Source organism: Eschscholzia californica, unplaced genomic scaffold, assembly GCF_041429995.1.
Source record: "Eschscholzia californica isolate CP2 unplaced genomic scaffold, dmEscCali1.0.p SCAF_5, whole genome shotgun sequence".
Classification (NCBI taxonomy): Eukaryota; Viridiplantae; Streptophyta; class Magnoliopsida; order Ranunculales; family Papaveraceae; genus Eschscholzia; species Eschscholzia californica.
Genome location: NW_028238472.1, coordinates 5,258,045 through 5,270,908, shown reverse-complemented (window position 1 = coordinate 5,270,908; position 12,864 = coordinate 5,258,045). Strand labels below are relative to the sequence as shown.

The window sequence follows — 12,864 nt, the reverse complement described above, 5'->3', positions numbered from 1 at the left end:
ATGAGACATCAAGATTTTTCTACCCAACTCTGGGATATGGCAGACATTAATTCAAAATCGCTGTAGTGACTGAACAAAGTGAGTTTTCTACTCATCCCATGTTGAGAAATGTTATTTAGCCAAAAAATGAAGGTCAATCACAGTATGTAAGCTAACACAACAGACTTCCGTTGGTCTGGATGTTTCTTTTTCTCCATATACCTAAGCCTATGTATGATGGGCTTTGATTTTCGCGTCAAATAATATTTTTGTTCCGGATTATTACTTAGACTAAAATTAACTATTCTTTTGTTTTTGTTTTTGTTTTTTACCTTTTTTTTTTTTTTTTTGTTGGGAGATTTTTGTTCTTTTACTATTTTTTTTGTTTTTTTTTTGTTGAAAGGTCTTTTTACTTGCTTGATGATTAAAGAGTCCACACAATAACAAACCAAGAATATGTAAAGACTTGAAGAAATAAAGGTAAAAAAAAAAAGAGAGATAGACAAAATTTCGAGGAAGGTGCTTGTTTGTTTCTTCTTCATTCTCTCTCTCTCTATACCTCTCTCTATATATATACTCATATCAACTCCTCAAACTATAATTCAAGAAAACCGCGTCTCTCTCCTTCTCTCTTGTGGGGTACTACTACTTGGTGTTAACAAAAAAATACTACTTGGTGTTGTTAGAGAGAGAAAGTGAGAAACATCATCAAAGTCATTGGTACAAGTAGGATAGTTGAAATTTAAGAGAGAGAGAGAGAGAGATGATGGATGAGGGTAAATACAAGTCAATGAAAATGGTGTCTGGGTTGGTGTTTTTTCTGGGTTTGATTCTTTCTATTACAACATTATCTTGTTGTTCAGCAGCTGCAAATCAAGAAATAGGGAGGAGGAAGAAACCACTTGATCTCAAGAAAATTGGATCTTCTGTTCTTCTTCCTGTACGTGGGAGTGTTTATCCACATGGGTACGTTTCAATTTCATCTAGTATTACTAATCAGATTCTTGAATTTCATATTCATATCTTCATTTTTAGTTAATTGGGCACAATGGGTAGAGGGTTTTCTCTTGATTTGACCCAAAATTTGTTGACATTCTCACTGATTCTTCTCTATTGACTCATTGTTTGGTTCTTTAGATAATATCCCAAATTTTGATTTCAAACTCAGATTTTAGGTCTTCTTAATAGATTTAGAAGAGAATAATGAAGTACTAAAACCTATATTTCAATGCTACTAGAACACATTTGTCCTAAAATAGATTCAAGATGATGAGTAAGAAAAATGGTAGAAGAGGCTACCAAAGTAGACCTACCCAGACCTAATCACCTAAATAGGAATCAATCGTCTGTCGAGAGTGAAGAAGTCCATCAAGAGAGAGAGAGAGTGACTTGAAAACGGACACCGTTGATATCGTGTAGGTCTAGAGTAAGCCTTTGACTTGTACCCTCTTTTAGCCCATCAATAAAATGTTGGATGTTATGATTATTGACAAATTAGCTTTTATAATACGAATTGATATTTTATTGTTAATTTGTTTTAATTTGCAGTTGTTATAATGTTGAATTGAAAATTGGTCTCCCGCCTAAACCGTATTACCTTGATATCGACACTGGCAGCGATCTCACATGGCTCCAATGCGATGCACCGTGTAAGAGTTGTACTAAGGTAAAATCTATTTAATTTATAGGAATTGCATTTCTTTTAGTTGTTTGTTCATGCTTGTAGCGTTCCCAAAAGGCTAGAAACACGGCTTCTCGTAATCTATTTATAGTAAATGTGACATTTTATTGGTCTGCTCTTCTCGTGGCTCAAATATTGGCAGTGGGGTGATCTATTGTAAGCACCTCGCTCATAGACTCATGTTGATTAAGAAGGACATTAGTAAATCGAAGTAGTTGACCTAGTAATTGGATTAAACATAGTCAAAAGCTCATTATCACCAGTATTGTCCATGATTATGAATACAAATTCTTTTTATATGAACATACAATTTCCTCTCTATCTCTATGAGCAGACTCCACACCCACTTTATCGACCCAATAAGAACGGTTTCATTCCTTGTAAGGACCCCTTATGCGCAGCGATTCACTCAAGCAGCAGATGTGCAAAACCAGATGGCATATGTCAGTATGTAATTGAATATGCAGATGAAGGTTCATCCGAGGGGTTCCTTGTGAATGAAACATTTCCCTTTCACTTTATCAATCGTTCAACACTTTTCCCTCGTATGGGTCTGGGGTAAGAAACTTTCCAAAATTTATCGTCCATTAAATTTTCTTCCAAAAACTTGCCTTGTCTTATTTTGAAATTCATTATGATAATGCTTCTGAGTTTCTTGTTTGCAGATGTGGATACAATCAAAAGGGATCTAGTAATAACGCTTGCCCTACTGATGGAGTATTAGGTCTTGGCAAGGGGAAAGTCACAATAGTATCTCAGCTTCAGAGTCTTGGTCTGATACAAAATGTGATTGGACATTGTTTCGATAGTCGTGGTGGAGGCTTGCTCTTCTTGGGAGGTGATCTTGTACCAAAATCCGGAGTAGTTTGGGCTCCAATGTCGCGTGATAGAGCGATGTAAGTCATCTCCCCCTCTTCTAAAAGTTGTCATATCCTTCACCCACTTACGATGTGGGCAAATGAAATCACACCCGTAGGTTGTGTTTGTTTTCTAAATGGATCTGAGTCTGAAGTCTGAATTGAAGTATATGTAAAGTACTTGTATTATATGGATTTTTCCATGCATTGATTTCTTTCAGTAATGTCAAATCTTAAAACAACTCCATCTTATCAAATTTGGACTTCTTTCTGGATTTTTGATAACACGTACTGGGAAGGAAGACTTGTTTTAAGATCTAAATATGCATGGTTGTACCCACTTTTAGGTTTCAAGATATTCACGAGAGCACAGCCATAGAAGATAAAATTGTCTCTTGCTTTCCTACCATTATCTAAAGAATACATATTTATTCTTCTTATATTAGTGATAACCACTACTCCCCCGGGAAAGCTGAAATCACACTGGGAAAGCAGTCTATTGGTGTCAAGGCTCTTGATGTAATTTTTGACAGTGGCAGCTCCTACACCTATTTCAATATCCAGACTTACAATGCTTTCATTTCTTCTGTGAGTTATAAACAGATTAAAACTGCAACTCCTTTAAACACTAGTCCTGAACTCCGATATTGATCTTTTTCTTTTTTCTATATTTCAGCTCGTGAAAGATTTATCTGGGGCACCACTGAAAATAGCTTCAGATACGACACTACCAATTTGTTTGAAAGGCGCAAAACCATTCAAATCCATAACTGATGTCAAGAAATACTTCAAACCTGTATTACTGAATTTTGTGAACAGCAAGAAAGAGCAAATGGAGATACCCCCTGAATCTTACTTGATCCTCTCTGTAAGCATTCTTTTACTTTCTCTAAGAAATAGAGCAGAAGCTCTATCAAGTCATGTTCTAACCAGTTCCCTCTTCGGCAGGAATTTGGTAATGCTTGCTTAGGGATATTAAATGGCACTGAAGTGGAAATGCACTACCACCTTATTGGAGGTAAGAAAGTTTCTTCTGGAAACTGGGCAAAACTCACTAAGCCAACTTGTTTTGGTAAAAACGGATTCATCAATTTTGTTAGGCTTCGACTAGATATGTATAGTTTGCACGAGTATGCATGGGTTGGGACAGAGTAAGGTTTGCACAAGTCCGCACACATTATGCGAGAATCTAATATCTGCACATAGTTTGCATGAGCTTGCACAGGTTTCAATCGCTTGGCACAGATTGCATCGTTGCCATAGGTTTGTACAAGGAACCGAATAAAAAGAGCATGCTATAAACCTGCACTTTCATTGATACCTTTTTCTTTTCTAAACAGTACTTTTTGACACATATCCCCTCGTCTTCCTATAAATAAGCCACAACTCACTTCGACATTTCCATTTTCCAAAAGAATTTTTTTTTTTTTGCTCTTACCGACGACTACAGTTTTGTTCTAGTAGAAAGACTCGCTCTTTTATTACAAAGAATTGACATATTTTTCCAACAAAAAACCAACATGACATTGGGCATTCCACCCAATTTCCTTATTCCTTTGGAATTGACAAGGAACTGGTTTATATTCGATTAAGTTTTAACATATCGATATTTCGATCAATTTTGGCAGATAATTTCTTCCAAGATAAATGGGTGATATATGACAATGAGAAACAACGGATAGGATGGGCAGCTGGAAATTGCAAGAAGCTTTTAAAGTCTGGAATAGTTCTCTTGTGATTTCTTCTTCCTTATTTATGTGGCTCTCGGACGGGCAGGCATTCTCACCATGGAACTATTTTTTTTTTATTCGACAGTGTGGACGACGACAAAGGACTTCCTCATACCCCTAACCTGACAGAAGAATACTTACCTGGAAATTATACTTCCGAGGACGACATATATGAAGAACTATGAAAATAAGGCTGGATTAGCAGCTCTCTCTTCTCCCTTTCTCATTCTTATATTTGAATGCATATATGATATGATACACTAGCAAAGTGATAATTTGGGTTAAAAGCCCTTCTTCATCTGTACGAAACATTTATAAATGACTAAATAAATATTACCTCGATACACGTTGTATATGTATGAATATACCTCTCTTTCTTATAATGGTTACTCAATCGCAAGAAGAAACAGTATAACAGAGAAACAGCCGAGGACAAAGTCTGTGATAACAGAGAAACAATCCACAACATTTAGATGACTTTGTTTCACTAAAGGAGATGACTAAATTGGACAAAAAGAACTTGTCCTTTTGAGTTTTCACTATTAACAAAGAGGCGGGTGGCCCTGGGCCAAAGCGAACAAAGCGTCGCTTCGGGCCACTGAATTTTAGGGGCCATCAAAACATTAATTTCTTTAAGAAATATATAAGAAGTCCAACTCACTAAGAAAATTATAAGGGCCTCATTTAACAAATGTTAAGTAAAAAAATGGCCACCAAATTTGATGATCTTTAAATGAATGGCGGACTCAACAGTTTGTTTGACTTTTGGGAAAGTAGAGTAGAATGTGTTAAGACAATTAGGTTTCAAGCTCCACAACTACGAGAAGCTTTAAAAGAATTGATGGAGACAAGTGATGATTCAAAAACAGTTCATGATGCCGAAAATATATTAAAACAAGACTTTGAAAATTTTGAATTCCTTTTCAGAATGATTATTTGGCATAACATATTGTTTGTGGTAAACTTTGTTAGCAAAACACTTCAAACTGAAGATATAGATATTGATGTTGCATTAGAAAAATTGAATGGACTTATTCATTATCTTGAAGATTATAGAGAAGTGGGATTTGAAGAAGGCATGGTTGAAGCTAAAGAGTTTGCCATCAAAATGGGAGTTGAAGCAACATTTCGAGAAAGACGTATTATTCGAAGAAAGAAACAGTTTGACGAAACTGCATGTGAATATCCATCAATGTCACCTGAAGAAGCATTTAGAGTTAATTATTTCATATACATATTAGATCAGACTCTAAGAGCAAATTCGAGCAAACTAGAAATACAAAGAAATATTTGATTTTCTGTTTGAGTTAAAAAAGTTAAACTCCCAAGATGATGATGATTTGAGAAATTCATGTGTTCGCCTTGAAACCTTTTTCAAGCATATTGAGTCACATGACATAGACGGACTAGACTTATTTTCTGAACTGAAAGTGTTGAAGCGTTTTTTACCGAATGAGATCAAAAGGCCAATCGAAGTGCTAGATTTTTTGAAAAATACGTAAGGTAGTTACCGAGCACATGGGTTTCTTATAGAATTATGTTAACAGTACCAGTTATTGTTGCCTCCGCAGAAAAAAGTTTTTCTAAGTTGAAGTTGATTAAGTCTTATATTCGATCTACTATGTCGCAAGAAAGGTTAAACGGGTTAGCTATATTATCTATTGAGAAGGATATGGCTGACAGTCTTGATTATTCGACGATTATTAGTGACTTTGCATCGAAAAATTTAAGAAGAACAAAATTTCAGTGATTGTAATTATCAAAAAACTATTTTGTTATTTATATATATGATGAAAATATTTTGCGACACTTACGGTTTTCATCATTTCATGTAATACATTTATACGTTTTTACACTTTGATAGAAAGGGCCACATTTTCAGACCTCGCTTCGGGCTACCGAAAAGTCAGAACCGGCCCTGGATAAGGACGGTGTAATCTTGAGAGTTTTCGTTGCGAATAATATTACGGTACAAGAAAAAACTAGATAGACAATTATTAGGGTACAAGAAAAAACTAGATAGATCTTAGGAAGACATCTACGTGGCTTTCCGTGGTCTATGCTTCTGATGATTCAGACCTACTAAATCGTGAATTGCAGCAAACTACATGTAATTTCTGCTCGGAATCTACCTAGTTTTTCTCATCCCCTCACATCATCACTCTTTTATGGCAGACTGAGTGTGTTGTTGGAAGAATCTGTTTTTTAAGGATCATGTTTCATTTCTAATTTTTTTTTAAACCATTCGAACCAATATTTCATTCATAAGTGATACAATCACAAATTTACATGGATATAATTCTTATTTCTCTCGGTTCAGCGACATGAGAGTTACATAAGTAAATTCTCAGAACTTCGAATGTAAAGTACCTCATGAGGTGAGAGAAATTGACTAGACACTGACGAAAAGAAGAAAGAAAAAATTTACATGGATATAATTCTTATTTCTCTCGGTTCAGCCACATGAGAGTTACATCCCTCTTTCTCATTACCCCCTAAATGCGACCAGCTTAACAAGTGACCCCGTATTAATCTATTACTCTCTTATTTTGGCGCCACAATAAGAACCAAATCGAATAACAAATCTCCTTCTCAAGTTCAGAGAGAGAGAGAGAGAGTAGAGAGAGAAAGATGGCGGAGGAGATCATCTCTCCAATGGAGATCGACGGCGGAGCTGACGCAGTTACCAGAGCAGCCAGTAAAGGAAAGAATATTGCAGTCCCTTCAGTCGGTAAAGCCACTCCTTGGGTTGAGAAGTACCGTCCTCAATCCCTAGCTGATGTCGCTGCTCATCGTGACATTGTTGATACCAGTAAGTAAACCTAGGGTTAGGGTTTTCATTCTCTCTCTCTCTCTGTCTCCCTAAAGTCTATTGCTTTATGTTTCTAGGGCTTCAATTATATCTTGATTTGTTCTTTATGTAGTTGATAGGTTAACAAGTGAGAACAGATTACCTCATCTTCTTCTATATGGACCTCCTGGTACTGGTAAAACTTCAACCATACTTGCTGTTGCTAGGAAACTTTATGGGGCTCAGCAATACCACAATATGATATTGGAGTTGAATGCCTCTGATGATAGAGGTATCGACGTTGTTCGTCAACAAATACAAGATTTCGCCAGTACTCAGAGCTTCTCATTTGGGTATTTTTACACTCTCAATGTTTACTCTCTTTTTGCCCTTCATTTGTTATTTGTAGTTCTGGGTTAATTTTGCTTTAGAAAGATTAAGTTGCAACAACCACACCATACATATATTATTGTACCTTGACCTTCTTTTAGTCCGACCAACTTTATAGAGCGTAGAGGTGTCTAAATTTCCAATACTTGAGTTGAGCGTCAACCAAACGAAGATGATCATGTTTTCCTTGCTGACATGGTCAATTACAAAATGATATACATTGTGTTTGATAGAGCAACTTGATTTGAAGACCTTTACATTGGAATTTGTCCTTTCGTATCATAAGCTCCTTGAATAATACATGATCCTCTTATAAATTTTTGAAACACGGCCTTTTGGGGGTTCAATGTGGTAAGAATCATTTAACTCAAATTTTCAAAAAAAAAAAAATGTGGTAAGAATCAACGGTGTCGTGGTGAATCTGGGACAGATTAGTGGCTTCATTTGTTTCTGAGAATCCAGGGACGATCATTCGACAGCTTGCCATTATGGGTTCATGGGCCATTCGTAGAGCCTGGGCCGTCTGAGAGTGTCCAGTTTCCAGCCATTCGAACATGGTGACTTGTCCCTCAGTTGTTATATGTAGTTCTCATTCGTGGTAAGGGCTAAGGAGGACTTCATGATAGGCTTTCCATGTTGAGTCGAAATTTGCGGTTGTAATTCAGCTGCGGAAATGCCCATAAAAATGCGACGTGGAAGCTAATGTATGAATATGAATTAACTAAAAAGATGCCAAACTAAGCAATAAGAAACAACAAAGAAAGCTTAGAACCATTATTGGTTACCATAGTATATTACTTGCTAATGATGAGGAGATTTCCACATAGATCAAGATAGGATATGCATTCAGGGTTCCCTTTAGTTTGATAAGCAAACTTAGCAAATCTCTTTTGCTACCAGTGTAAAGGCATCAGTCAAGTTGGTCTTACTGGATGAGGCGGATGCCATGACGAAGGATGCACAATTTGCTTTGAGAAGAGGTAAGCTGCTTCAGTTTGAAGGCTTTCACAATGGGTTTCCTTACTGATCCCTGTTATATGCAACTTACTGTTGTTGCCCTGCATGCTGTAGTGATCGAGAAATACACAAAGAACACTAGGTTTGCTCTCATTTGTAATCATGTCAACAAGATTATTCCAGCTTTACAATCAAGATGTACCCGATTTCGTTTTGCTCCTCTTGATGCTACACATGTCACTGAGCGGCTGAAACATGTAATAGAGTCTGAAGGGTATATCTCTAAACATAGTCTTTTCTTGATTATTTTGACTTTGTTATTAGCCACTTACATTCCAGACTTTGTTATCTAATACTCATAGAAGTCCAAAAATATGTTTGTTGCACATTACTAGTTCTTTTGCTGTCTTGAGGGTATGTCTCTAAACATTGTCTCATCCTGATTATTCATCTGAAGGAGTCAGACGAATTGCTGCACTATTATATTAGCTTCTATTGGCTGTAACAGCAGAAGTATGATTACCATTTCCGATTTTACAATTTTCATTAGAATAATTGCCACTTGTCCACATTGACTTTTGTTTGTACCAGGGCCATATATTGTTTCCCGTCTAAATGTATGAAAAACAAATGGTAGTTATCTGGATTATTGAAGAAACATATCTATATGGCTCGAGATATTCATAATTGCTTCTGTGGTTCAAAACTCAGAAGCATGGGATATACGCCTAGGTAATAATATAAGATATATACATATATATTACATTCCGTCATACTATACGTAATGGTTATCATATTCCTTAATACTATAATATATAATATAGTTATCAGTTATCAGTACACACAGTATATTGGTCTAATTAAATAAAGCACAAACCACAGAATAGTACCCCTATGGAATACTGCTATTGTAATAATTAATAACGTCCGAATAATACTCACTCTTCATAGTCACCATTTAAGATCTAAAAATTAAGCAAGAAGACTAGACACTCAGAAGCGGAGACTCCCAATTATAGACTTTTAGCTCCACTGGTGGCGCCTTTGGCAGCACAAGTTAATTACTTATTGTTTGGGCCATGTCCAGTTATTAGTTGGGCATGCATCAAATTTGAAGTCGATTCAATTTATATTGCTGTAGAGGATTTTAAGTTTAAAATGACTAGTTATGCACATGCATTTTATGTTCATATTTACACTAAATCTTGAGAAATGAGGACTATGGTTTTTCATTCTTGAACTTCCTTCCATATTGTCTCTATTGCACTAAAGAAGATAAATCATTGAAAAGTGTTTAGTAGTTTTTAACTTTTTATCAGTATTTGTAGCAAATAATCATTTTCTTTTATGATTTCCTTGACTAGGCTTGATGTTTCTGAGGATGGCTTAACCGCGCTTGTACGACTTAGCAACGGGGACATGAGAAAGGCATTAAACATTTTGCAGGTTAGAGCATTTGTACTGTAGGTTTCATAGTATTACTAGACCTAGAGGATAGGGTTCTTAAGTGTGTTTTGATGTAGACTTGGGGAATCAACCGAAGATTGATAGCATGCTTATTTTACTTCTAGAATTTGATGATGCTATATTCAACTTGTTTTTTGCTCGATTATTATTTATTGCATGTGAATCTCCGTATAAAGCTTTTGCATACACATCCACACCAAGTTGTTATGGATACGCATACGCATACGCCGTCGCATATAACAAACAACTTTTGTCAAGTTGCCTCACACGTCATTCTGAATGTACCCTACTTTTTTATTTTGTGCAGTCAACACACATGGCTTCTCCACATATAAGTGAAGAGGCTGTTTATCTTTGCACTGGGAATCCAATGCCTAAGGACATCGAGGAGATCTCGTTTTGGCTCCTAAATGAAATGTTCGCCACTTGTTTTAAACGTATCCTACAACTTCTGACATCTTACTAAATTCAGAAACTTCTATCCTCAAGCTATGTAGTTACTTGGGTAGTTAACAATTGTGTGTGTTTATTCAAATCAAAACTGGTTAAACTTAACAATTTGCAGGAATCAGTGAGATCAAGATGAGAAAAGGGCTTGCCTTAGTAGACATTGTCAGAGAGGTCACTATGTAAGGGCAATTTTCTTTTTCCACCATAATAAGTTTCCTAGCAGATACTATTTTTGTGCTTTTACTAAATTTATGTGTTTTGTTACATTAACAGGTTCATATTTAATATCAAAATGCCATCGAGTGTTCGAGTACACTTGATTAACGATTTAGCTGACATCGAGTATGCATCTACTTCTCATTTTCTTTTTTCTGTATTCTATTCATTATGTCTCTTTCGTTCTTTTGTCATTCATAGAGCAGTTCTGATTAGAATTTACTCTATAAAAATATAATTTGGTTCTAACTGGAGAATGTTTCCGAGGAAATGATAGGGGATAATGCTGAATCAATATGTTTAGGCATTTGTATGCATGTTTTTGGTGGCACCAAGTTTCTTTGTGACCTTCTTTAACAAAAAGAACGAAATATCAATCTATCATCTATGGTAGTGCATGACTGCATATAATAGTCGAAATGTCATCAATAATGTTACATGTATCATGTATGTATTGGACTCATCTGGATTGTTTCACTTGATGAAAGTAAATTATGATTTACGACCCATTCAGTTTCAGCTTCCATGATCTCTTCCTAGACAAATTATGAATTTTTATTATTCATTTAGTTCTCATGCTCTGTTCTGTTTCTTGTGGGTCATTCTTGAGCCCTACATTTTTCTTTGATTGTAACGAGTCTATACGATGTTAGTATTTCAAAAATAATGTTCTGTAACGAAAATTAATAGTTGGATAGCCACCAATTAGCCCCATTTATTGTAGCATCTGTAACTTAATTGGGGATGTTTCAAGATATTGGATATGCAATGAGATCAACCGAGTTAGCCTGTTCCATTTTTAGCAATGTAATATGGACACAAATACCACTATCAAATTCGACATTTGTGGTGTCGGATAAAACGTGTTGATACTCGTTATGATCAATGTACGGATAGATCACGTTACTTTTTTGTAGTTACTGGGTCCATTATGTTCTCGTATTATTTTCTTACTTCTGGACCAACCATTGTTACTTCAACCGCTGAAGTAGTCAACCTAGACTTGTATATATGGTCTTAAAATGCAAACATGATTGTATGCAACTTCGAACAAGATGTAGACATAGATCTCACAATATACCTACTGAGGTAGATCAGAGTATCCAAGTGTCAGGTACAAGCAAACATGTCAAAAGGAGTGTCCATTTTTTCTCGGATTATTTGCTTACTTCTGGAGCAGCCATTGTTACTTTAACGGCCAAAGATGTCAACCTAGACTTGTATATTATGGTCTTAAAATGCAAACATGAGTATATGCAACTTCGAACAAGATGTAGACATAGATCTAACAATATACCTACTGAGGTGGATCAGAGTATCCAAGTGTCAGGTACGAGCAAAAATGTCAAAAGGAGTATCCTTTTTAAATAGGTTTTTCTGTAGTATGGTCAAAACAGGGCGCCTCTTATCACCCCATAGGCTCATTCTTACTAATGATATTGAATCAATTTGTCACAACATAGCATTTGATTCTTATATCTTGGTTTTAATGTTGATATTACAGGTACAGATTGAGCTTTGGGTGCAATGATAAGTTGCAGCTTGGATCACTAATTGCTTCTTTCACTAAGGCTCGTGCTGATTTGGTTGCTTCCGTAAAGTAGTGACATATTTCCAATCTCATCTGAGTACCCGCCTTATCTCTCCTTTACTTATACCGTGGTGATATGTTTCCGGCTTGTTCTTCCTACCGCCATTTTAGATTAGACTTGTCAAAATGATACTTACTCAAGGTTGAGGTTTTAGCTTGTAAAGAAGTAATACTATGAAGGGTCTGATCTGAATCTACACCTTCATGTTTTAAGACTTCCATACCCAATTTGGGAATTCCTTGTTTCATTATTTTGGTGAAGTTGTAGTTGGGGTGGGAAGTTTTTCGTTGTTGATGGAATCACGTAAACATATACTATGTATTTTATTCAGATTGATGCTCTCCCTGGTCTCAAAGGTTGTACTGTATTTCTTTTACCCCCGAGTAGTAAGATTTCAACGAAATCCTCTCCGGTGGACAAACGCTCATGTTACTTCTCAATCAAAGTGGGCTTCAACGAAAGGTTGTTATAGGAAGCTTGAATTCCAAAATTGCTACTAATTTACTTTAAAGCTTTAAGAGTGTCATCTATTCTACCTTGGGTTTATAACAACTAGGTTTGCTCCCAATATCTTTTAGATTTTCTTTTTTGATTAAAACTCAATGTCCACGCCGAAAGACCTTATATAAACTATCTCTCCCATATTGTGATGAATCATATATTATATACCTAAAATTTGTCGTGTCTTGACGTACCACGTATCTACCGACCTCAAGAGCACTATGATCAGTCTATAAACGAGTCGTACCATTTC

General features: G+C 35.9%; 2 protein-coding genes across 4 annotated transcripts; both read left to right on the top strand.

Annotated features, from left to right (window-relative positions):
- Window positions 1-382: 382 nt before the first annotated feature.
- On the top strand, window positions 383-4,589 carry LOC147536508 (aspartic proteinase Asp1-like). Its single transcript, XM_086641089.1, has 9 exons — window positions 383-945; window positions 1,528-1,645; window positions 1,995-2,218; window positions 2,326-2,556; window positions 2,964-3,105; window positions 3,194-3,385; window positions 3,466-3,535; window positions 4,146-4,233; window positions 4,333-4,589. The coding sequence occupies exons 1-9, from the start codon at window positions 743-745 to the stop codon at window positions 4,430-4,432; spliced, it is 1,368 nt and encodes a 455-aa protein (XP_086497215.1). The 5' UTR covers window positions 383-742; the 3' UTR covers window positions 4,433-4,589.
- A 2,021-nt stretch (window positions 4,590-6,610) lies between these two features.
- On the top strand, window positions 6,611-12,451 carry LOC147536507 (replication factor C subunit 3). 3 transcript variants are annotated; one of them, XM_086640181.1, is made up of 9 exons: window positions 6,611-7,059; window positions 7,172-7,391; window positions 8,329-8,408; window positions 8,500-8,659; window positions 9,750-9,831; window positions 10,160-10,289; window positions 10,418-10,481; window positions 10,576-10,644; window positions 12,023-12,451. In XM_086640181.1, the coding sequence occupies exons 1-9, from the start codon at window positions 6,879-6,881 to the stop codon at window positions 12,120-12,122; spliced, it is 1,086 nt and encodes a 361-aa protein (XP_086496307.1). In that variant the 5' UTR covers window positions 6,611-6,878; the 3' UTR covers window positions 12,123-12,451. The 3 variants fall into 3 exon arrangements, 1 of the variants encoding a protein (XP_086496307.1); XR_015225159.1 differs by having other exon boundaries at window positions 6,815-7,059; window positions 10,576-11,442; window positions 11,658-12,451; XR_015225160.1 differs by having other exon boundaries at window positions 6,815-7,059; window positions 10,576-11,632; window positions 11,833-12,451.
- The last annotated feature ends 413 nt before the right edge of the window (window positions 12,452-12,864 follow it).

Excerpts from the sequence above, each read along its gene's own strand:
- LOC147536507 (XM_086640181.1), top strand. The coding sequence starts at position 6,879 with ATGGCGGAGGAGATCATCTCTCCAATGGAGATCGACGGCGGAGCTGAC. Across the intron at positions 10,290-10,417 it reads GTTCGCCACTTGTTTTAAAC|GAATCAGTGAGATCAAGATG; the intron begins GTATCCTACAAC and ends AACAATTTGCAG. Across the intron at positions 10,482-10,575 it reads ATTGTCAGAGAGGTCACTAT|GTTCATATTTAATATCAAAA; the intron begins GTAAGGGCAATT and ends TTACATTAACAG.
- LOC147536508 (XM_086641089.1), top strand. The coding sequence starts at position 743 with ATGATGGATGAGGGTAAATACAAGTCAATGAAAATGGTGTCTGGGTTG. Across the intron at positions 1,646-1,994 it reads CGTGTAAGAGTTGTACTAAG|ACTCCACACCCACTTTATCG; the intron begins GTAAAATCTATT and ends CTCTATGAGCAG. Across the intron at positions 3,386-3,465 it reads AATCTTACTTGATCCTCTCT|GAATTTGGTAATGCTTGCTT; the intron begins GTAAGCATTCTT and ends CCTCTTCGGCAG.